The 22,807-nt window shown below is 43.3% G+C and overlaps 1 protein-coding gene across 1 annotated transcript in view; it reads left to right on the top strand.

Moving 5' to 3' along the window:
- Positions 1 to 22,807, top strand: part of CDAN1 (codanin 1) — a 52,143-nt gene that overhangs the window by 18,927 nt on the left and 10,409 nt on the right. The window contains exons 5-17 of the mRNA XM_066572420.1: positions 6,808 to 6,928; positions 7,541 to 7,650; positions 7,881 to 7,970; positions 8,927 to 9,002; positions 9,396 to 9,610; positions 12,074 to 12,188; positions 13,168 to 13,311; positions 13,536 to 13,702; positions 14,743 to 14,827; positions 14,919 to 15,008; positions 17,152 to 17,206; positions 18,356 to 18,489; positions 19,835 to 19,938. Of these exons, the coding sequence (XP_066428517.1) occupies positions 6,808 to 6,928; positions 7,541 to 7,650; positions 7,881 to 7,970; positions 8,927 to 9,002; positions 9,396 to 9,610; positions 12,074 to 12,188; positions 13,168 to 13,311; positions 13,536 to 13,702; positions 14,743 to 14,827; positions 14,919 to 15,008; positions 17,152 to 17,206; positions 18,356 to 18,489; positions 19,835 to 19,938 (1,506 nt within the window). The remainder of the gene's footprint in view (positions 1 to 6,807; positions 6,929 to 7,540; positions 7,651 to 7,880; positions 7,971 to 8,926; positions 9,003 to 9,395; positions 9,611 to 12,073; positions 12,189 to 13,167; positions 13,312 to 13,535; positions 13,703 to 14,742; positions 14,828 to 14,918; positions 15,009 to 17,151; positions 17,207 to 18,355; positions 18,490 to 19,834; positions 19,939 to 22,807) is intronic.

Here is a 22,807-nt window from a genome sequence, read left to right on the forward strand (position 1 = left end):
TATTACCTTTATCTAATATTTAGGGAATGCCAAAAAATGGGGATGGCGGGGGGGGGGGGGGGGGGGGGGGGAATATTTTTAGGAAGTCAATTTTTTTCTGTATAAGTGGGCAATGGGGCCTGGAATTTATTCAGTTCTGCCCTGAAATCCAGCGGGCATTCCCTCCATTATGGGCCTAGCCATGTGTCCTGTAAGTAGATTAGGGCCACAATGGGTATGTTTCTGAACACGGGACAAACGGGGGGGGGATCCATTTTGGGGTGAACGTCTTCATTCCTATGTACATTGTCCAAAAAAACCTGTTTTTAAATTGACAAAATTGCCAAACAAATGAAAATCGTCATTTTTTCCTTTTGCTTTGCTTAGTTTCATTCAAATACTTTGGGGTCAAAATATGCAGTACCCCCCTTGTGGAATCTGTTAAGGGGTCTAGTTTTCAAAATGGGGTCATTTGTGGGGGTTCTCTATCGTTTTGGCCGCTCAATGTCTCTACAAGTGGGCAATGGGGACTGGAATTTATTCCGTTGTACCCTGAAATCCAATGGGTGCTCCTTCCATTATAGGCCTAGCTATGTTTCCTTTAAGTAGATTAGGGCCACAATGGGTATGTTTCTGAACACGGGACAAACGGGGGTATCCATTTTGGGGTGCAAATCCTAATTTTCATGTGTACTATAGAAAAAAAGTCCTGTCTTTAAAATGACATATTTGCAAAAATATGAAATTTTAGTTTTTCTCTTCTAAATTGCATTGACAACTACAAAAAAACTGTGGGGTTAAAACGCTCATGACACCCCTCAGTGAATACGTTAAAGGGTGTAGTTTTTAAAATGGGGTCACTTGTGGGGGTATCTTTCATTTTGACTCCTATGAGCCTTTCCAATCTTGGATTGGTGTAGGAAAACAAAGTGTTCTTCTAAATGCTGAAAAGTAATGTTACATTTGTACGTCTCCTAAATGGTTAAAAAAACACGAAAGTTTTTCCAATGTGCGCCCAAAATAAAGTAAACGGATGGAAATATAAATCTTAGCAAAAATTTCTATATTATGTTTGCACATATTTGAGATATTGCAGTTGGAAATGTGAAAAAATGCCGTTTTTTTTAAAATTTATGTATTTTTTTTAAATTTTTCCCAATTTTGGCGCTTTTAATAAATAAACACAAATTCTATCGGTCTTTTTTTCCCACCTAAACGAAGTACAACATGTGGCGAAAAAGCAATGTCAGAATCGCTTGGATATGCAAAACCTTTCTGGTGCTTTTCCATGCTAAAGTGACACGTGTCAGATTTGCAAAATTTGGCCTGGTCATTAAGGCGCAAACCGGCTTGGTCACTAAGGGGTTAAAGCATAAATCACCTTTGGCTATTAAGAGAAGTTTAGTTTAAGGGCTCATGTCCACGGGCAAAATGACATTTAAAATCTGCAGCGGATCTCCCGCGCGCGGATCCGCACCCCATAGGGATGCATTGACCACCCGCGGGTACATAAATACCCGCGGATCGTCAATAAAAGTGATTTTAAAAAAAATGGAGCATGAAAAAATCTGGACCATGCTCCATTTTCATGCGGGTCTCCCGCGGGGACGGCTCCCGCGGGCTTCTATTGAAGCCTATGGAAGCCGTCCGGATCCGCGGGAGACCTAAAATAGGAATTTAAAGCATTTACTCACCCGCAGCGGGCCGCGAAGCTCTGCTCTTCCTCACGGCCGCATCTCCCTTGCTTCGGCTCGGCGAATGTGCCCGGCGCATGCGCGCGGCACGTCGACGACGTGCCGGCGACGTGCCGGCGGCGTCAGGAATTCATCCGCCGGCCGAAAATGAAGATCCGGCCGTGAGGAAGAGCAGAGCTTCGTCGCCCGCGCCGGAAAGGTAAATGCTTTAAATTGCTATTTTCGGCGCTCATGTCCGCGGGGCAGGAGGGACCCGCTGCAGATTCTCCATGGAGAATCTGCAGCGGATCTGATTTTCCCCGTGGACATGAGGCCTTAGGGTTTAAAAGGGATGTTGAATCGGGGCAACCTCTCTGCATGTGCATCATATTAAATGCAAAGAGTGACTTTTGTTCTGAGAACTGAATGTGACCTTGTATTACATGTTTGTGACTAAAGAAAAGAGGTGGGGATTTTTATCGTCCAAAGTTTTGGAGAAAAGATTTTTGGTAGTGATTTCTTTTAACCATATTTATTTTTCTTTTCAACTGAACTTTTTTTAATTAGGCATTTGGAATTTGCATTGGGGTATAGCTGCTGCCACTAGGAGGCGACACTAAGCACAAAAAGTTAGTCCTTTCTGCAGCCACTGAGCTAAATCAGTTTGTATGTAACAGTAGGAGAGAAACAAAATAACCCTACAGCAATTATAGGGGAAAAAAAACCTAGGCCAGATTGTGAATTGCTTTGTGATTTAAAAAAAAAAATCACCAGCAGTGCTTACAAAGAATAACCAACTAGGTGGGTGCTGTTCCCCCCCCCGCCCCAATGAACAGGAGGAGAAAGGGATTTTACGGTAAGTAACAAAAACAGGTGCATTGTATCTGCAGTGACAGGTGCATTGTATCTGCCAAGTAATGCTTTCTGTTAAATTTAGAGATAATGAAGGCTGAAAAGCATTCCTATGACTCGAAAGATAAGAGGAAGCTGTGGATTAAGTAAATATGTTGCGAGTTTTGTGGGGTAGCATTAAATAAAATGGAGGGTGAGTGATGCCCTTGTCCGATCAGATGTACACCCACTGAAAAAGCAGGTATGGACAGGTGAGGTGGCGATAGGTAGAGACCTGTTTGCTGAGGATACGGATTACTGTAGGAGTTGAGGGGAGAGACAGATTCAATCCTCAAAGGGGCCGAAGGACACGGAAAGGGCAAAAGAAGAAAATACTGTGTTCTCTGGTTTGCTATTAGCAAGGAAACGGCAAACAATGATCATGGTTGAACCAAAGCGAAATAAGAAATTCCATTTTGACCTGCTTCAGAATTTCAGGACCCAGGCTGTGGACTGCTGTGTTCTTGACAGCTGAAGCTGCCCCTCTGGCTTTTGTGCACTTGGATGCCGAAAGTCAGGAGAGTTGTAATGTGGTCTTTTTTTGTTTTTATTTTTTTAATCCAAGAATTTTTATTGAGTTTTGCCATTTTTTTTCCAAACATAAACCTACATTTCTAATCCCCTTCCCACCTCACCTCTTCCCACAACTTCCCCTTCCTCTCTCTTTTGCATTCGCAACAGCTAGTTCGGTTTGTAACACCGTATACATCAACATATTAAGCGTTCATTTCAGTTGATGCATAATGTTCTTGGCTATAAAAAGAGTCCTTTTCCTTTGTATCTTGTAGTATGATCTCCTCTTCCGGAGAATAATAATAATGATCTTTATTTGTATAGCGCCAACTTATTCCGCAGCACTTAGAACGTTACAGGCAGAGTCCCTGTGTTCTATCAAGTACATAAGTATAGCATATGACCCATTTAACATATTTCCCATATTAAGTTTGTGCCCCCATTACCATCCACTTCAACAGCGCAGATATACAACTTTCATTCCTAGGCTGGGTTAGCGTTATAACCTAGTTATTAACCGCTAGTCCCTAATTGGCTACTCCAGGCTTAGTCAGCCATTTCTCCCATATCTTGTCATATTTGTGGCCAGCATTTCTTTTGAGATATGTCCGTTTTCCCCAGGGTAATAGACAATTAACTCTAGTTTTAAACTCTCCCACTGGGGGGCATTTCCTCCAGCCAGTGTTGGGCTATTCTTGCCACATAGAGTAACCTCGCCACCGCTATTTGTTCTTGTTCCTCTCTTGGTAGATCACTCACATAACAGAGTTTGCACACTAGTGTGACTCTCACTGACAGTTTAAGGGTCATCCTCAGAATCTCCTCCAATTGTGAATCCTCAATAGGTGAATGTCTGCCTCCCATTTATTTTTGACCATCAGTGGGTTTTGTAAATTTAGTTTTCTTTGTAGATATATTCATAAATCATGGATATTTTCTCTGTGGTGGTGGAGGCGGCTTCACCAATAATGTCGGCTATGACGAAATGAGAAATCTTTATCTCTCTGGTCATTGACTGTCTGATATGCATGTCTGGGTTGTAGATATTTGTAAAGTTGCAAATGTTTTAAATGGTACTTAGTTTGTAACTAACTGAATAATTTAATATCTGTCTCTGTTAGTATCTGGGAGACCCTTTCTATGCCTTTTTTTTTTCCACATGTCAAATTCTGTTAGTTTTTTTAAGCCCTGGTAGCCAGGCCATGTATGTGTACATCCCAATATCCCCCCCTCTGTCTATAGCCTTCCACTATATTTTATGTAGAAGGGAGAGCGTGGGAAAGTTGCGGGCGTTGAGTTTAAAACTGTCTTTCCAGGGTTTCTAGTAGATGCATTCCATGAAAATACTTTTTAATAATTTGGAATGTAACGTGGTACTTAGTTTGGCACAGTTTCTTGGATGTCGTAAATACGACAGTAGCAATGTATTTACTTTATTTCTTATTTTTTGTGAGCCCAGTTGTTTAGGTGTGCTATTGCTGTCATCTGTTTCAAGAGGCCTAGAGCAGATAATGAACTGAGCGATTCTGGTGCCTAACGGACAGAATGGTACTGAGAAGAACCAAAATGGTTAACCCAAGACAGGATGCTAGTGGGATCTGTCACAGAAGGGAACGACCTAAAAAACCATAGAAGGGCAGTAGACCCCTTGGAGAGTGCTGAAAAAGAACAAGACTGAAGTTATTTGAAGTCTCCGTTCTATTGTTCCATCCAGGCAGGACGGCTCCTAGTAGGGGAAGGTTTGGGATGTTCTTTAATAAGCGGCTCTCAAGGGAAGATAGTATCCAACGAGCATGCCTTGTCTTTACTAAACTAGTGATTGCAAGGTGGAGAAACCGAGTGATGAGTTCATGTTGTGCATGAAGGATAAATTATCCCCCGGAGGTCTTAAAAAGAGTATGCCTGACATCTTGACTGCAGGTACAAAGACATAGACACGACAAAATAAACCCGCCGTCGGATATTATGCAGAGTCTATGTCTCTCCCATAGGAGTGGCAAGATGTAGGTTTGATACTATGCACACTGGGAACTCCCAGTACTCGGGCGATGATTATCATACTGTGTAGTCTTGTTTGAGATCCCCATAATATCCCTCCATGAAAGGGGGTTGTGAGACTGAGTCTGTATCACAGGGAAATGAGGAGGTAGATGCTCGCCAATACCTGTAATTATGTCAGATGCAGTCTGCCTGTACAATCAATTACTCCTGAAAAGCGCCGCAACGGGAATCCTGATCTTGGCACCAAGCTGGGAACTGGAAGCACTGACCCAGACAGGGATGTCATGCCAGAAAACACAGAGCCCACACAAAAAGGAGAGCCGGGGCGTGCCCCACAGGATGGGATACCAGAAGCCAGGTGGGAGAAAAAAAACTGATTCCCTGACCAGGGGCAGCCAGCTCAGGGGTCAGAGAAGGAGGCGATGTAGAGGGCGATACCAGGCGAGTGGTCTTGTGTGGGAAAGGGCACTGGGGGCTATGATTAGCGTCCTTGCCTGCTATCCAAAACTAACCCAAGAGAAGTGGGGAAGGTGATGTGAATATGGAGGGGTAAGGGGTGATGGCGCCATACTTGGCTGATCTCGTTTACTCAACTAATCTTCTCTCTGACTCCCCCAGGGCACCAGCAGGGTCACTGCTTCAGTGACTGTCATTTAAGGGGGAGCAGGCAGGAATCTCATGTGACCCCATGGCTGACAGGAAGCTGAGGAGTTAGTGCTGCTCTATTCTGCTTTGTCCTCTCGGAGGAGGGAGAACCTGTGTGTCTGATGCAGCACTGTTCACCCTCCCCACTTGGGGGCAATCAGAGAAGTTGGCTCATCCATGATGCCCAGCTAGAGGGGGAAAAAGGAAAAATAAAAGGACAAATGACCTGTGTAGCAGGCAGGTCTGCCTCCTTCGGCCACTTGGCTAAAAAATGATTTAGTTTAGTGCTGGTAGGAGGGACTATCACTTTTTGTCCTTAGTGTTACCTTTTAGTGCCAGCAGCTATACCCAAGGCTGTGTCCCCAATGACACGGATGAGAAATGAATATATTCAGATTTTGCTCCAGACTAACCACAATGAAAAATGCCTGCAGACTTTCTAGATCACATGCGTCAAACTCAAGGCCTATGGGCCAAATCCGGCACATGTCGTCATTTTATGTGGTCCGTGATGAGGTCTGGACACAGATAGACTGGCTGTCTACTTTCCTCTGAGAACGCAGTGCTTGGCAGAAGGGGCAGCACCAGCACATGGAGCAGGTGCCATCTTGGATTCTGAGTTTGGGGGTGCACCTCCAGGCCGCTCTGTTTAGCAACTCATAACTAGTGGCACAGGTCTGATAGCCCTACCAAACCCCCCTAGCCACCCTCCAAAATTAGGAAGCTCAGGTGATTAAAGAGGTGGAAGGAGAGAACACCCCCCTCCCCCATCATAGTGCATAGAGTTCTATAGCCATGTTATGGAGTAGTTACATTTAGGGTTCAATCGCTCAGGCATATTTAGTTTCAGATCTGTAAATTATGCTGCGTTTTTGCAGACAAAAAATGCGCATATTCACAGTTTCACGGGTATTTAAACCACCATTTGGGGGGGGGGGGGGGCACTTGTATTCACTGCATTGTTGACTTATAAATATTCTATGTATAATATATCACACACATATTTTATATAAGTATATATTGGAAGCTGGAATACATATAAATAGGCTGTAGAATGTTAACCGGTAATCACACAATGGTAACAGTTGTGTCTGTGCATCTGCAGTGTTATTTCACTCTTGGATAAAAGCACCTTGAAGCTCCTTGCAGAGAATGAACGTATTGGGACATTTTCTCCTACCTTGCAAGAGAGGCTCTTAGAAGTGCACAAGGCCAGTACGGGGAAGGTAAATAATGTATTCTGTCATTTTTCTCGCTTTTTTTTTTCCTTTTAAGAACTGCTTTGTCCAAAAGGGAAAATAGAAGTCCATTGGAGTATATTCTAGATTTAGGGTGAAAAAATGTAATTATTTTGTGTTAAACCTCCATCCTACCCTGCAAAAGCTATCCTCTCCTCCAGATGCTAACCATTTTTAGGGTACATTGAAGGTGATGAGTAATAGCCAAAAGCAGTGTCCTTATTTCAGTAGCTCCTTTTACCTAGGATTTGTCCTTGTGAATTGTGATTTTTGAGCTACATCAGTGACTCCTAAGCTAATACCTACCAAACAATGTGTGTGCACAAGAAGGCTTGCCATCCGTACCATAGGGAACTTTTTTCAGCTAATTGATCCTTGCTATAATGCATCTTGTTGGTTTTAATATTGGTCTGTTGTAAAGTTCCATACACTGAATGGAGTCCAGTTAACAAGATCAAACATTCTGTGACTAGTTTATGACACACAGGCTGGAGGTCTGGCAAACAAGAAATGCTGCCCCCTAGCTGTGGACTTGTTCCCCTTTGCGATCTCACACACTGTTCAGCGTTGTATAGAGCAGTCTTCATGTTTGTTTTTCAGGTATCCCTTCTGCTTCCATCAACTCTACATTCAGTGTCTTTCCAGCCAGAGACTGATAACCGGTCCAATTTTCCAAGCGATCGATCATTCCATATCTTCAAAAAACAGAGGTAATTTGTTTTTCATGCACTTTAAATATTGGCAATGTCATTGGTTTTCTTGCACCTGACGATTAGGTTTCAATTTGCGTTGGGTATTCTAATCTTACCTGTATGTTTCTACATGCTCAGGAGGTCTTGATCTGTTATAATGACTTGAGCCCATTTTTGTCACGGATGTCATGCAGTGTAATTTTGCCTCTTTAATATAGCCATTAAAAATTGATCAATTTATATTTCAGGGATGTTTTCTATGAGCTGCTACGTGAGTGGGAAGATTGCCATGAGAAGACAGACTGGGACTTTGAGCGTGGTTTGGGCAATAAGATAAGGTACAAGTTTATGTCCATAGAGTGCTCCATACACTAGCCAGATTATGCTGGCTTATTTGAACTTAATCAGTTTTAGCCATGGGCCATTTACTCCATTATAAGTAGTACATGACATCTTATCCCTGTTAAACAAATTGGGTCTGACCAGAGATAGTCCATGCCTCTGAAGTGGAGAAGAGAGTATTCTGGTGAGCGGATTTCTCCATTTTTGATGAAAAGCCATTCACCTGAAATGGATTGTCAAAAGAGATCTGGTGGTGTCTGCCATCATACCCTACAATGGCTAGTTTTTGGCACATACTTGCTGTGTTGAGAGTATATTTTGTCTGAAAAATCCCATCTTTTATAGTCCAACTTAAATAGAACCTGTCATCAACTATAAGCACTAAGTTATGCTGCTCATAGTTTTGGTGATCTGGATCTGTCTCTCATACTTGCCCGGTCCCCTGGGAAAGTCAGCAGACTTGATTCTTTTCAGAAGGCTGTGCGCACACATTCCCATTCATCTCTAGTTTATGGTGCTTATAGTTGGTAAGCGGTTCCCTTTAAAAGGGTTTTCCTACAATAGTAAGTGGCATATTGCTTACTTATCAGTGGAGATTCAGTTGACAGAACCCCCACGATCCTCAGAACGGAGGATTCGCAGATTGTCGCTGCACATTGATGGTTCAGAACACTCACTGTGCAGGAAACTACAATGCTGCCTCATTCAAACCAGGTTTGCCGCTGTGTTTTCTTCTGATCAGTGATGGTCCCAGAAGTAGAACCGCCATCACTGATCATTATGTTAAGCATTAAATCTCTATAACAATTTACAATGACTGATGATAAGCCCATTGCAGTTCTGTCTGAGTTTATTAATATAGTAAGTTTGTTTCATAACTTGATCAGTGTTCCCTTTATAATTGCTGCCAATTTACTGGAGGACACCGTTAACATTGTTCTTTTTCTGTCAGGGCGATGATGTTCAACCTCTCTGTAGCCTGTAATCACAGTCATTTTGCAAGACTCTTTCAGAGACAGCTTGTTCAGGTAAAGTGCATACATTGGTGCATCTTCAGAATTTTTTTACCTACATCTTGTGAGAAAAATGTTAGTCTTGCACTATTTGCAGCCATCATTACAACGCATACAAATATTAATACACTACTTAGGTTGAAGATACATTCATACTTGTATGACCTATTTTAGAGCAGCATGTTGTAGTGACAGGTCCGCTGTACTGTTAGATTAAACATCACATAAAATATTCTGCCATTATAACAGCTAACTGAATACAGTGAACTCGGTGTCATAAATGTGCTGTATTCACAAGGGGGGCACTATAGGTATTAATGCTTTACCCTGGAGAATAATTGAAACTTTTTTAAAATTCTTAACTGTAATGGACTTCATAAATAACTTATTTTATTGTCTCCAATTCAGATGTGTAAGGGATCCACAGGAGGGATGGGAGGTGTTGGCAGTGGTGATAATACTGACCAAGATGTTCTCAACATGCTTGGGTCAGATAACCTTAACAGACTGAAGCGACTCCAGGAAAGATTTGTGGCTCCTCAGAGTGTTGGTGGCCCTTGTCCTCCTCCTTCCTTTCCTGGGTTCCAGGAGTTTTTTAGAGACTTCATTCTCAGTGCTGGAAAGTGAGTATTATAAAAGTTTTATGTAACAAAAAGAATTCTTTACTTTCCAGAGTTAAGGCCCATTTACACTGGACTAATGTCAGGCAAGAGATGCCCAAAACCCTTCCCTCGCATGTACTCACTCCCGTGCTGTTACACAAGAGCAAGTATCGCTGGCTCGCTCACAGAGCGTCCAGCAGGGAAGTGGGGTGGCTGGAGAAGATGTCTCTCCTCGCTCTCCTCCACCCCTCTCCATTCACTTTAAGCTGCGGACGTTCAGTACTGAACAGCTGCTGTTTACACTGAATGATCATCATTCAGGATTTTAAGCTGCTTAAAATCCTCCTGTGTAACAGCATGGGAGCGAGTACATGCGGGGACGAGTGTCGGGCATCATTTGCCTGCCTGAAATTCGTCCACTGTAAATGGACCTTTAGTGTATGTCATTGGGAATTCAGGCCTGTTCACATTGGCACTTGTAAAAAGCATGCATTTTAAGGATACGTTTAATTTTTTTTAATCGTACACATGGTGTAAGTTTTGATACGCTTTGATCCATTTTTGATATGAAAGACTATAGTTTCCACTGTAACCTTTTTTTTATTTTTCTCAAAGTTTTGTAGTTCAACAATTAATTTCCTTTAGAGCATTTGATTAAAAAAAAACATAGACGTTAAGCGTATGGAAGCATACAGTTTTTTAGGTTTGCATACATTTTTCCATTGACTGCAATGTAAAAAAACAAAAGAAAACGAATACGTTTCCATAGCCTCTGCTTTTCAGTCCCACAAGAAAAAAAAAAATGCACAGAAACGTATGCCTCGCTAAACTTAGTCAAATGTATGCATTGTTTGACTGCGCTTAACCCAATATATCCTTTTGGTTCGATAAATGCTACGTTTTTATTTTTCGTTTCGGAGTAAAAACGTGCATTTTATAGATGATCGTATGACAGTGTGGACGGACCAATAGTTTTCAAGTGTGCTGCATTAGATGTGTGATGTCTCCGCGGCGATTTTTACCAAGCATCCCAATTAACAGATGTGCTCCAACATGGAGTACATAAACGGGAAGGGGGAAGCTTAAAAAGAAATGATCACCCTGGAGTGTGACTGTTGTAGTTATTTCCTGAGGATCATTTGAATTGTGAGAGATAGATGTCTGAAAGGATTAGCACTAGAGATGAGCGAGCACGCTCGGTTAAGGCAGTTACTCAAGCGAGCATTGCTCTTCTCAAGTAACTGCATACTGGTCCTAGCAGATTCGGGGGTGTAGTGGGGGGTGGGGGTGGGAGAGAGTTAGTTTAGTTAGTTTATAATGAGGACCGCTCCTAGAATTGTTTCTTTAACATAGATGTCCAGTTACCTGTAAAAGGTTTCTTTTAGAGCTATGCTTCCGTGGTGCACTGTTAAAGCTTATGGTATAGCTATGTCTTTGTTCCAATTCCATCATAAACATGCACATTTAGCTAAGTCTGTTTATTTCAATGGGGAGAGAAGAATAAGCTGCTGCCAAACATCTTCGGCAGTAGTTTTTACCCTGCAAGAACTAAGGATCGGGTATGTTGACATCCAAACTTAACATCTGAGGGGTCTTCAATCTTGTGTATGGCCCATTTAACACTATACTTTTTACCATATTTTAGAGCATGTGTACTAAATGCAGCCACGGGCTTTTGGGCCATTTTTGTGCTGCATTCTCCTTATCACCTCAGTTTATTGTGTGTCCTTTCTAGCCATCTCCATATTGACAGATTCATATTTTTATTGCTAGGAGTCGACTGATGGTGAAATAACATATTAATTTACGAGAAATGAGCGTTTCGTAGATAGATTTGTGTAAATAAATGTCCTCAGATTTAAAGGGGTATTCCATCTGAGACTTTTATAGCTGAAAGTCAGATAAATGCAGGTCCTACAGTCATGTGATCAGGGGCGGAGGATAACAGTGACCTTATCACAAGTCCTTCATCTCCAGTGCTGTGCTGCTTCTGATCCTGTTGTATTGGATGAACAATGTATGTAGCAGTGCTACTTCTGGTCCCATTGACCTAGGCCCAAATGAATCCTGTGATTGGGACTTACAGTAATAGACAAGTGGGCTTTGCTGTGCGGTGTCCATACCTCCGATAGAAGTCAGTGGGTGTTTTGCAAAAGCTGTAGCACAATGAGCTACACGGTTTCTGTAACTCCCATAGGAGTTCCATAACTCAGGAGCTACAGCTTGCTGTGCTATGGTGTTAATGTAATTTTCATTGACTCTTATGGGAGTTAGTGTATTGAAGCCTATTCGTTTGTTTCTGTAAGTCCTAATCACCGTATTCAGTCAGGCCAGAACCGGAGATAGCTTTGGGGTCCAGAGGTAGAACCCGCAACTGTCAGACTTTCATATAATGTCCCCAAGATTTACCATGAAAGTCTTAGATGGGAAAATCCTTTAAGTTTGTTAGATGCCTCTTGATTAGTGTTCATTTTACTGATGCAGCTACCAGTTCAATCAGCACCTAATGGATAGTCTGTGCCAAGAAATACAAGAGCTGGATAGCAATTCCATCGTGGGACATGAAACAACAGATGTGGAGTCTGATATGGAAGAACAAGTAAATTATTTTAATTATTTCTATACTGCGTTTCCTTCCAGAGCTGCTGTAAACGTTGGATGTAGATGAGTGTTGAAACAATTCATTAACCCTTTGCACTCCAATGCCTGACCTGTTCCGACATCACGATCTTCCTCTATAGCTCCGATTTCGGAACAGGTCCTCAACTGCAGTGCAGGAGTGCATCTACATCAGCTCGTCAGATGCACTCGTGCACTGGTCCTCATCGAGAACCCCCCCGAGGAGAAGGCAGAAAGGGTTTTTAACCCCTTCTGCCTTCTCCTTTACACATTACATAGCGCTCAATTAGCACTATGTAATGTAGAGAGAATTTGGAAGTAACACTTCCGCATTCCGCCCCCGAGGATCATGTGACCGCCGGGAGTCTCCTGACCTCAGCTGTCACGCACAGTCTAGGTTGGGAAGATGAAGAGAGAACGCGGAAGTGTTACTTCCGCATTCCACCCAGTGATCATGTGTCCGCCGGCACCCTCCCGATTTCGGCTATCAGTCACAGCCAAGATCAGGAGGGTGAAGAGAGAATGCGGAAATAATACTTCCGCATTCCACCCGGTGATCATGTGTCCGCCGGAACCCTCCTGATTTCGGCTATCAGTCACAGCCAAGATCAGGAGGGTGAAGAGAGAATGCAGAAGTATTACTTCTGCATTCCCCCAGCGATCATGTGACCGCTGGCACCCTCCTGATCTCGGCTGTCAAAGATGAGGGTGAAGGGAGAATGCCGAATGGGCATTCAAATAAATAGGAGCTGGGGAGAATGAAGGTGGGGAAAAAATTGGAAAGGGTTAAAGATGATGGATCAGAGTTGTGCAGGCATATAGAAATTAGTTTTGCATGGAGTCATGTACTCTAAAATAGTTATGTATAGAAATGCACCTTGGTTACAGCAAAACTTTTTAATGTTGCAGCCTATTTAGTACAGTTCATTAATAGTTGGTTGTTTTATTACATGTTTTAGGATGAAAAAGTACGCTTTGCTTCAATTCTGCTGACTCTACGTCTTTTGGCAAAGTTTCTGGGGTTTGTGACTTTCTTGCCCTATAGAACTACAGAACCTCTCTCTAGTGAATTACAGGAATCTGCAGTTTCCCTACGTAATCAGGTAACAAATATCACGCATAAAACGGTTACAACAAAAATGGTTTGTAGGTATTTGATGTAGGCAACACGGCACTTTGTGGGCAGGTTTTATTTATTTTTTTATATTCTAATATGCTTAATGATGGATGTTTTTGTTCTGCTACTATTTTTACCCCTTAACCTCCCTCTGTAGATCTTTCCCACATCATCTAGTGGCTTACTTTACCTTTTTTTGTTCCTTCTCAGACCCTCCCAATGTTAGATGTGTTGCAGTTGCTCAGACGCTCCCTACAGGAACATCGCACAGTATTGACTATTCCTTGGGCAGTAGAATATCTATCATTGGTGGATTGTGTTGCCCCATACCTTGAATATTACAGAAAAGTGTTCTGCCTTTTACTCCATCTGTACAGGTGATAAGAACTGTTGTGTCATCCTGACCGTAATAAAATCTATTTTAGGACGATTTAACACCTTTTATCATGATTAGAGATGAGAGAGCATACTCGCTAAGGGCAATTACTCGAGCGAGCATTGCCCTTAGCGAGTACCTGCCCGCTCGGAAGAAAAGATTCGGCTGCCAGTGCGGGGAAGCGGTGAGTTGTGGCAGTGAGCAGGAGGGAGCGGGGGGAACAGAGGGAGAGAGAGATTCCCTGCCCCCCGCCGGCACCCAAATCTTTTCTTCCGAGTGGGCAGGTACTCGCTAAGGGCAATGCTTGCTCGAGTAATTGCCCTCAGCGAGTATGATCGCTCATCTCTAATCATGATGCGGTCTAGAATGATTTCTGCAAAAACTATAGAGATGTTGCTAACAGGACTTAAAGCATGCCAATGTCACCTGGAAGTCTGCACATACTCTATTTTAATTGGTGGTTTATGAATACTTTTGTGCCTTTATATCATGAGTAGATTCTAAGTCTTGTTTTGTCTCTTCTGTTCAATTCACGTTTCAGGTATTCTTGCCTTAGCAGGTCTTAAACAATTTGTAATATATATAGTGATCCCATGCTACCGCACATCAGTCTTACAATAGAGTACATAGAGCCTTAATAAAACATTGGAAGTATCGGCTCAATAAAAGAAGACTGATACAATGCTTCTGTATTGTGTTCACGTAGTTACATAATATAATTAAAAAAGAAATGTGTCCCTCCTGTTCAGCCAGATGAGGGAAGAGGAAGTGAATGAATTGAAGAAGGGGGAATTTTACATTTTAGTTCTCCCTATTGAGTCATTGGAAGGTAAAAAGCCCATAAAGCATGAGCCATTTTGCTTTGAAATCAACCTCAGTTTCAACTTCTTGTTATATAAAGAATCTCTTAAATTAAAGAAAGAAAATTAGTGTCTCTCAGTAATTTATGCCGTAATATCATGACTGCTTCATGTAGTAATATTCTAGTCGTTGTGCCGTCGGCAGAAGCTGATTGATTTCTTTGTTTTTCTTTTTGTTAAGAAATAAATTGGTCCTGACAGATGAAAAAGAGATGAGTTTATTAAACAAGCTGCTGCTTCTTGCAGTTCTGGGTTGGCTTTTCCAGGTACCACATTGTGCAACAACACTGCATTGGCTTTATGAATCAACTAAGCCATAGTCTACTTTCTGACCCAGTAGAGTTTGGTCTTTTTAAGGTGCCAGCATTGCCAGAGGAAATGTTTTTCAACACTGAAGCTGTCCAGGACGAGATTTCAGTCGAGTTGTTGGTCTCTATACAGGGGCTGGTAAGTGTGTGATGTGTTACGTAACTGTAGTTTACATACACTTAGGCTTCATGCCCACGGCCGTGACGGACTCCTTGGTATTGTAGGCAAAGTTTACACTAAAGTGAATGGGTGTAATGCCAAGCCTTATCAGTACTTTAAGAACGGAGTTGTCTTTATCTTCCAGAAATCAGCTCAGTACACAAGCACAACAGCTTGGTGAACAGCTGACTTATGGGGGTCTCCGGTGGCAGACCTCTACCAATATACTATCTTAAGTCTAGGGCATGAAGAAGAGAAAACTTCGGCAGCATCCAAGGTGCAAATTCAATATCCAAAAGGTTTTATTTTCCCATCACAAAAGACAAGCAGGCAACGTTTCGACCATGTTGGCCTTTGCCGAAACGTTGCCTGCTTGTTTTTTGTGATGGGAAAATAAAACCTTTTGGATATTGAATTTGCACCTTGGATGCTGCCGAAGTTTTCTCTTCTTCATGGTATACACTTCTTGTAGTGACAAGGATCCAGTCACTCACTGCTTTGGCTATTGCATGCTGTATGCCCAGCCCCTGGTTGGGGTTTTACAATTTGTGCTGCTATCGGACTTTTTTCTTGATCTTAAGTCTAGGCCAATGCGAGGTTATATCTGGACAACCTATTTAATAACAATGTGCTCACGGCAGCTACAGCAGTGACATTGCTCAATTTCTTTCTTCTAAACCCAAGACAGGCCACAGTCCTACCACTCCAACTACAGACTGAGTTTACTACAACTAATTATTGTTTTGTTACCTGGTTTTATCATTTGTGTTAGCATAAAATGACAATCCAATGTGTAGAGGAACAAGATGGGTTGTGAAGGTGGGTCCGTGTTGACATATTTTTTTTTCGGTTTTCTATTTTTCCTGGAATGAACGATGCAGGATGTGACTGGTAGATACTTGCCCTGCAAAGAATTGGCATGCCCTTTCTGGCGATTTGTACTTAAATGATAAAAGCTACATACAAGTTTTATAGCTTCTTTTGTTTTGTTTTGCTCCAGTGTACCTACAGTAAAAATTGGAAAACTAAGCAATTTTGCAAATAGTCTGGATTAAAATTTTTTAATTATTAGTAGAGATGAGCGAATATACTCGTTTCGAGTAATTACTCAATCGAGCACCACGATTTTTGAGTACTTCCATACTCGGGTGAAAAGATTCGGGGGGGGGGGGAGCCCTCTCCCCCCCCCCCCCCCCCCCCCCCCCCCACTCACCCACGGCGCCCCCCGAATATTTTCGCCCGAGTACGGAAGTACTCGAAAATCGCGGCGCTCGGGCAAAAAAAGGGCGTGGCCGAGTAGGTTCGCTCATCTCTAATTATTAGTTATTTACATCTGCCAAACATGTATGGATGTGATTATGGAAAATGACCTTAGCCACTTGCCACCCAAGCTATCACACAAAATAGTTAATAAACCGCATTTAACATATGTACACGTTATGTCAGCACCATTTTTTAACTTTCCTTTTTATGAGATAAGCTGTCTGACTTCCAAGATGAAGGCAGAAGGGCAGAGCAGTGGTTTGTCATTGTGATGACCATCACATGCCTGGAGACCACGCTGATTAGTCTCTAGGCAAAGCTCTATGATCTGAGTTGTCATTAGACTCTGGGATCACAGAGCTCTTGCACAGCGGGAAGAATAGCGGATGACTCTAGAAGGATTCTCTGCTAGGAGGTTTTATATTCCTGCAGAGATGAAGAAGAACTTCCTGGACGTTTATAGTCTATGGGTGGTACTGAAGTGGTGTAAAGAGGACCTCTCGCCTCTACTGACATGTCTGTTTTAGTAGATACTTGTATTCCCTATAATCTAACAATTATGCTGAATCTTTTCTTATGACTCTGTATTGTCAAATGAGTATTACCAGCTGGGGGCGTCCCAGCACACTTTTTTCATAAAATTTCAAGACCCAACATACAGTTATAAGAAAAGATGCTACAAAAAAATTATTTTATGAGAAATACAAATAATTACTAAAACAGACTTATCGGGATCGATAACAGGTCCTGTTTAAAGTGATGATGGGGGGCAGATGTAATAATTGCAGGACAGAGAATATGTGGACAGAAATTGTATAGTGTCTGAGTTTAAACTTTGTATCCCCTTGTAATCCATTAGGACAGCGTACCTTTGGTGGATCAACAACTGTTATACAATTGTTGTCCCTACATTGGTGAGTATTATTGTCTAACAGATGTGTGTGTATATAATGGCATGCTCAAGGACGATCTAACTTCACTCTTTATGATGATGAATATTTGTGTTCACGTCTAGTGCTTTGCTCTAAGCCCACAAGCTCAAACGTTTGTGCCTTTACTGTTTTACACAGTGCATTTTTATTCTGGACATTATGGAGACTTTATATTCACTTTCCTTTATTGTTATCTCCCTTCAATATGGTTTACTTGATTCTTAAGGAACCCATGGAAAATGGTTATCTCAGAGAACCTGTTATACATTTTTTTTTTGTTGTTGTTGAAAAGCAGTAAAAAAAGGGTTAAACAGGACATAAAGAAGTACTTATTAGAGATGAGCAAGTATACTCGCTAAAGGCAATTGCTCGAGCGAGCATTGCCCTTAGCGTGTATCTTCCCCGCTCGAGACTGCAGGTTCGGGTGCCAGCGCCGGGGAGTGGTGAGTAGCGGCTGTCAGCCGGAGCGAGCGGGGGGGGGGGGGGGGGAGAGAGGGAGAGAGAGATCCCCGCTCTCCCCCGCAGCTCCGTGCCCGCTGCCGGCACCCGAACCTGCAATCTCGAGCGGGGGAGATGCTCGCTAAAGGCAATTCGAGCAATTGCCTTTAGCGAGTATACTCGCTCATCTATAGTACTTATACATCATTGTGGACGAAAAAAAATCACTTCTTTGTAATTTAAACCCCAAAACGCCAACACTTCAGATTCCCTAATACAGAACCTAGACCAGACCCTTTAATTAAAGTGGTTGTGCCAAGATGGCCTCCCTGTTCATATGCTCTATTAGGGCATACAAACCTCATAGGACCCCCACTATATGTCTTTAACCCCTTTAGTGGCACGCCCTGAAAATCTCCGGGGCTTGCTGCACTGACCATGCAGTTAAACCCCCAAAGATTTCCGTGGACCGCTCTAGTGCTGAAATGTGCAGAGTACTGAGGTGTCATCTAAAATCTTCGGGGTTTTTTTTTTTTTTGCATTGTTGACTCCTTTTAAAAACCTGCCCTGTGAGGCATGACATGATAATAATAAACCTGCCGCTGAAGGGGTTAATTCAGACTCCTGAAATGTACGTGGTAATGATTGACCAAAGGTTTGTAATGAACAAAATCTTTTATTTTTTTCGTACAGGAGAACTGAAAAAGTTGCTAAGTTCATTTGTGGCTGGCTGTGGAGGAAAGAATGGTGGTTTTGTAAGAAAAATTACTCCCACTGCCGCAGAGCCCCTGATGCCAAAACCAACTTTATCACAAAAAAAACTTCAGGTAAACTGATTATAAAACACTGAATAGCAACTTCATTAGAGACACTCATCTAGTAGTGTGCTGGACGACTTGGTCTTCAGAATGGCAGCAATTTGTTGTGGCTTTCATCCACAGTTATCAGAGAACCCAGGCTATGCCATGTAAACATTCCTCACAGTATTACTCCTCCACCAGCCTGAACTCGTTGACAGCTGACAGGAAGGGTTCAGTGATCCATGCTGCTTGTCCCAAATTCTGACCCTCCCATCAGCATGGTGCAACAGAAATTTAGCTTTATCTGACCAGTTGATGCTTTTTCACTGCAGTGGTCCAGTTTTTGCACTCTTTGGCCCACTGGAGTGTCTCCTTTCTGTTACTTGTAGACCGCAATGGCACTCAAACTACTTGTCTGCTGTTATAGCCAATCCATGACCAGAAACAATGTATTGTGTGTTCAGATATATTAGTTTGAGTGCTAGTGTTGAATTCGGATGCGATTTGCATCATTGTGCACTGCCTGTATGGCAGGACAATTCTAGAATTCTCCTCTGATTACCTTCATGGATGTATTTCCTGAATCACACCATTTTGTTATACTTTAAGGCCCTTTTACACGGGACAAGTGTCGGGCAAACGATTGCTCAGTGTAAATAACAGCCGTTCAGTACTGAACGGGCGCTTTCTTATGTCAATGTGGAGGGGCATGGGAGAGCCATGAGAGAAATCTCCTGCAGCCTCTCCACCCCCTGATGGCCGCTCTGTGAGTAAGCCAACACTTCTAGCTACCATGCAACAGCACAGGAGCGAGGACACACAGGGACGAGTGTTGGGTATTGTTTGCCCAACATTGCATGTAAATGGACCTTAAGACAGTTGCACAAGAGAATCCCTCAAGTCTGGAACTTTTTCAAACACTGGCCCTGGCTAGTCTGCCATGACCACAACTAATTCAAAGTCTCATAGATTTCTTGATCTACCCCATTCTAATGCAGATGTACTGTGAAACTGACCCGAAACTTGCTCACTTGATTGTATGCTGTATTTCGGGGGGCACATGTCCAATTTCCATACCTCTGGTTCATAAAGTGGGATTCTGATGATTTTTTCTTTCTAGAGGGGGTATGCAGAATAGTTGTTCTTATGAAACAACCCCTTTTAACCATGAATTAAAAAAACTTATTCCTGTCCACCCCTTTCTGCATGTCCTCAGGACTTTGATTTTTCCCCGGCATAGTTTTATCAGGGAGATGGTATTTTTCGGAAAGCTGATATAAATTTATACTGATGCTTACAAATCAAAGAAATTAAAGTGTAAATTAGACTTGAATCACTGAGCTTTTTGTTTCTTACTTGCTGTTTTACACAGGCAGAACTGGAACAAGCATTCTTCCATAACCAGCCTCCATCTCTACGTAGATCTGTTGAGTTTGTGGCTGAACGTATTGGATCCAATTGTGTTAAACACATCAAGTAAGTGTATTCAAAAACATAATGCATATGTTAACCTCTAAAGATTAGGTTAAGGCGAGTTTCTACCCTTGAACACATATCTTTTACATTTATATAGGTTCAATATTACATGTTGCCTGCCTGGAGTCACCACTAGGAGCTTTTCTGCACCTTGTTATACCTTGAATTCTGCAATAAGACTGTATGTAGTATGTTCTTCATTCTCCTCGTAGTGATAGTTGCAGGCAATCAACATGTTTTAAATCAGTGGCTATGTATGGCTTTGTAGCAGAAAAACCAAGCTCTAATCACCGTAGACTTGTATTATGAAAGTAGCACAGAAGTTTGGATCTAAAACAAAATGAAATGATGATAAAAGGTAGTCATTCAAAGAAACGTATTACTTCAGCCTATGCTTAACTGCATTCGGGAATAGACTTTTTTTTTAAATTGCCGTTTAACTTCTTAATAGTGTCCCACTGTCACTAAAATGTTTAGGGTCAGGTGTTGCTCTGTGTTGTCACATTAGCCGATATCTTCAATAGGGCTCACAAGTTCTAATTCTCCTAGCTCATCTATGGAAAGGCATTGATAATAGAATGAGTCCAAAAATGGGCTACAAAAATGGTGAAAGGTTATCAGGAAAGACTTATCATTGGGGGACACAGCGAAGACCGTGGGTATAGCTACTGCTACTAGGAGGTGACACTAAGCAGAAAGTGTTAACTCCTCCCACCAGCTATACCCCTCCTGCAGGCACCACGCTGATCAGATTTTAGCTTAGTGTCTGCAGCAGGCTGACATGTTTAGTGTAGGTTCTCAAGAGCGTAATGGATTGTTGGGAGTACAGGGAGGCAGGTCTCCCCCCTCACCTCCCACAGGGAAGGTGAACAGTATGGTGACTCTGCCGGAGGGGGGGGGGGACCTCTGCGCTTTCCTCTGTGGGCATTGCTGCCCTTGGGGTCCCAAAAGGTGTGGGGAGCTCACTGGATGCGGTGGCATGGCTAGGACCAGGCACCATGGTTTTATATTGCTCTGGCTTTTTGGGCCTACCAGACCCGCTTGTTTTTGGCCATAGATGGCTCATCAGCGGTCCCCCATGAGTGGCAGCTGTTCGCATGGGTGCCGCGCTGGCTGATAGGGCGATGGGGGTGAAAACTTAAGCCTTGAGGGCCTACCTATGTTTTTGGTGCCGCGTGCAGTCAGCCAAGGTGTCACAGCGGGCTCATGGCTCTGCCGCAGGTCTGGTAGACCTTCCTGGCAGCTTTCAGCGTGAGAACTCCGTCCGGTGGAGCGTCAAGATTTAGGTCCCTGTTTGGGCCTAGTTTTAGGCCACGCCCACGTAATGTGAGCACAGGAACCCTAGGAAGAGGGCCTTTCAAGTCAAGGCCATCCACTCTCCTCCCATGTCCTAGTGCTGGCAGTACCAGGCTTCCAATCCCTCCTCCTCCCCTCTGCCTGATTACTCCTCGTCTGTTCTCTGTTCCACTCGGACGTTTGTAAACAGAGCTGCTGCATAGGAGAGGCTCTGCATTTACGGTTCAGAAGCTCCAGCTGTGATCCATCAGTCATCTTGGATTGGGTAAATACTGCCTGAGGCAACTTCCCCTGCTCTGTACCTCTCCTGCAGCTATCCTTGCAGCCAGTACTACCCAGTGATACTGTGCACGGTATTGTGCTAACACCAGGTCCGACCCCAGGCCGGAAGGTTGTGGACAAACTACAGACCAAGCAAAGTGTTACACCTATACTCACTGTAACGCAAAATTTGCATGCGGTTAGTCTGAGCTCCGCTGTGTGGACTGCCTTCCATCACGGCATGCTCCTGTAGTACCCGCTACAGATTCCCCTACCGCTCTCGCAGACCAGATGGTTGAACCCGAGTGGGCGCGCTCCCTTGCCACGTCGATGTTCGGCCTGGCTAGCACGTCGGCAGTCATTTTATGCAGGCTGAATAGGGACAGAAACGATTCTCCTTTTCGGGAATCCTCTTGTGGCAGAACAAGAGAAGTAGATCCCCTCTGTCTCAGGAGTCGTCTTATAGCGGTCCACATATGTGAGCTAGATCTTCTCCATTCTGGCATTCGTATGCGCGTCAGCTCTCTACCTCCTGGACTCATAGACCTTCGGCCCCGGCGTCCAGGGACAGCAGCCAGTTGGAAGCGGAACAGTCTCGCTTCACATACTCCTCGAATATAGGTGAAAAGCAAGCCTCTAAGTTATCCACTTTTGGGGACAGCTTGATCGTAGCAGTTAAGGAGACCCTTCACGTGACGAAACAGCCGTCGGTGGATCCACCCGCAGCCTTATCATTTAGACAACATAGGCGCCCCCCTCAGTTACTCCCTCCTCATGAGGAATTGGATGTCCTGGCTAAAGAGTGGGAGGTTCCTGACAAGTGTTACAAGGGACCTGACAAGGCCTGGGATGTTATGTATCCCTTTACAGAAGACCTGGTTAAAAAGTGGTCTTCCTCTCCTGTATGAAAATTTCCCCGGTGTCTCGCTTGTCCATGCACACCACTCTACTCATGGCCGATGCGGCATCCCTCTTCGATCTGCAAGATAAAACGTTAGACTATCTATCTAGAACTTTCTTTGAGGCAGCATGTACCGCTCTGCGTCCCCTGTTTGCCTCTACGGGGGTCAGTAAGGCCTCTGTGGCGTGGGCCAAACGTTTACGCCAAGGTATAGTCAAGGACGCTCAACCCAAGGAGTTGGCAGACAACATCATTCAGGCCAGGAAGTTTTTTATGCGCAGCAGCTTTGGATTTGGCGAAGTTCCTTGCCCGGGCATCAGCGGCTTCTCGTCGTACGCAATAGCTTAAGACCTGGGACACAGATGCGACTTCTAAGAAGGCGCTGACGAAAATTCCATTTGTCGGTAATGG

The sequence above is a fragment of the Eleutherodactylus coqui genome, chromosome 6 (genome assembly GCF_035609145.1).
Source record: "Eleutherodactylus coqui strain aEleCoq1 chromosome 6, aEleCoq1.hap1, whole genome shotgun sequence".
NCBI classification, from domain to species: Eukaryota; Metazoa; Chordata; class Amphibia; order Anura; family Eleutherodactylidae; genus Eleutherodactylus; species Eleutherodactylus coqui.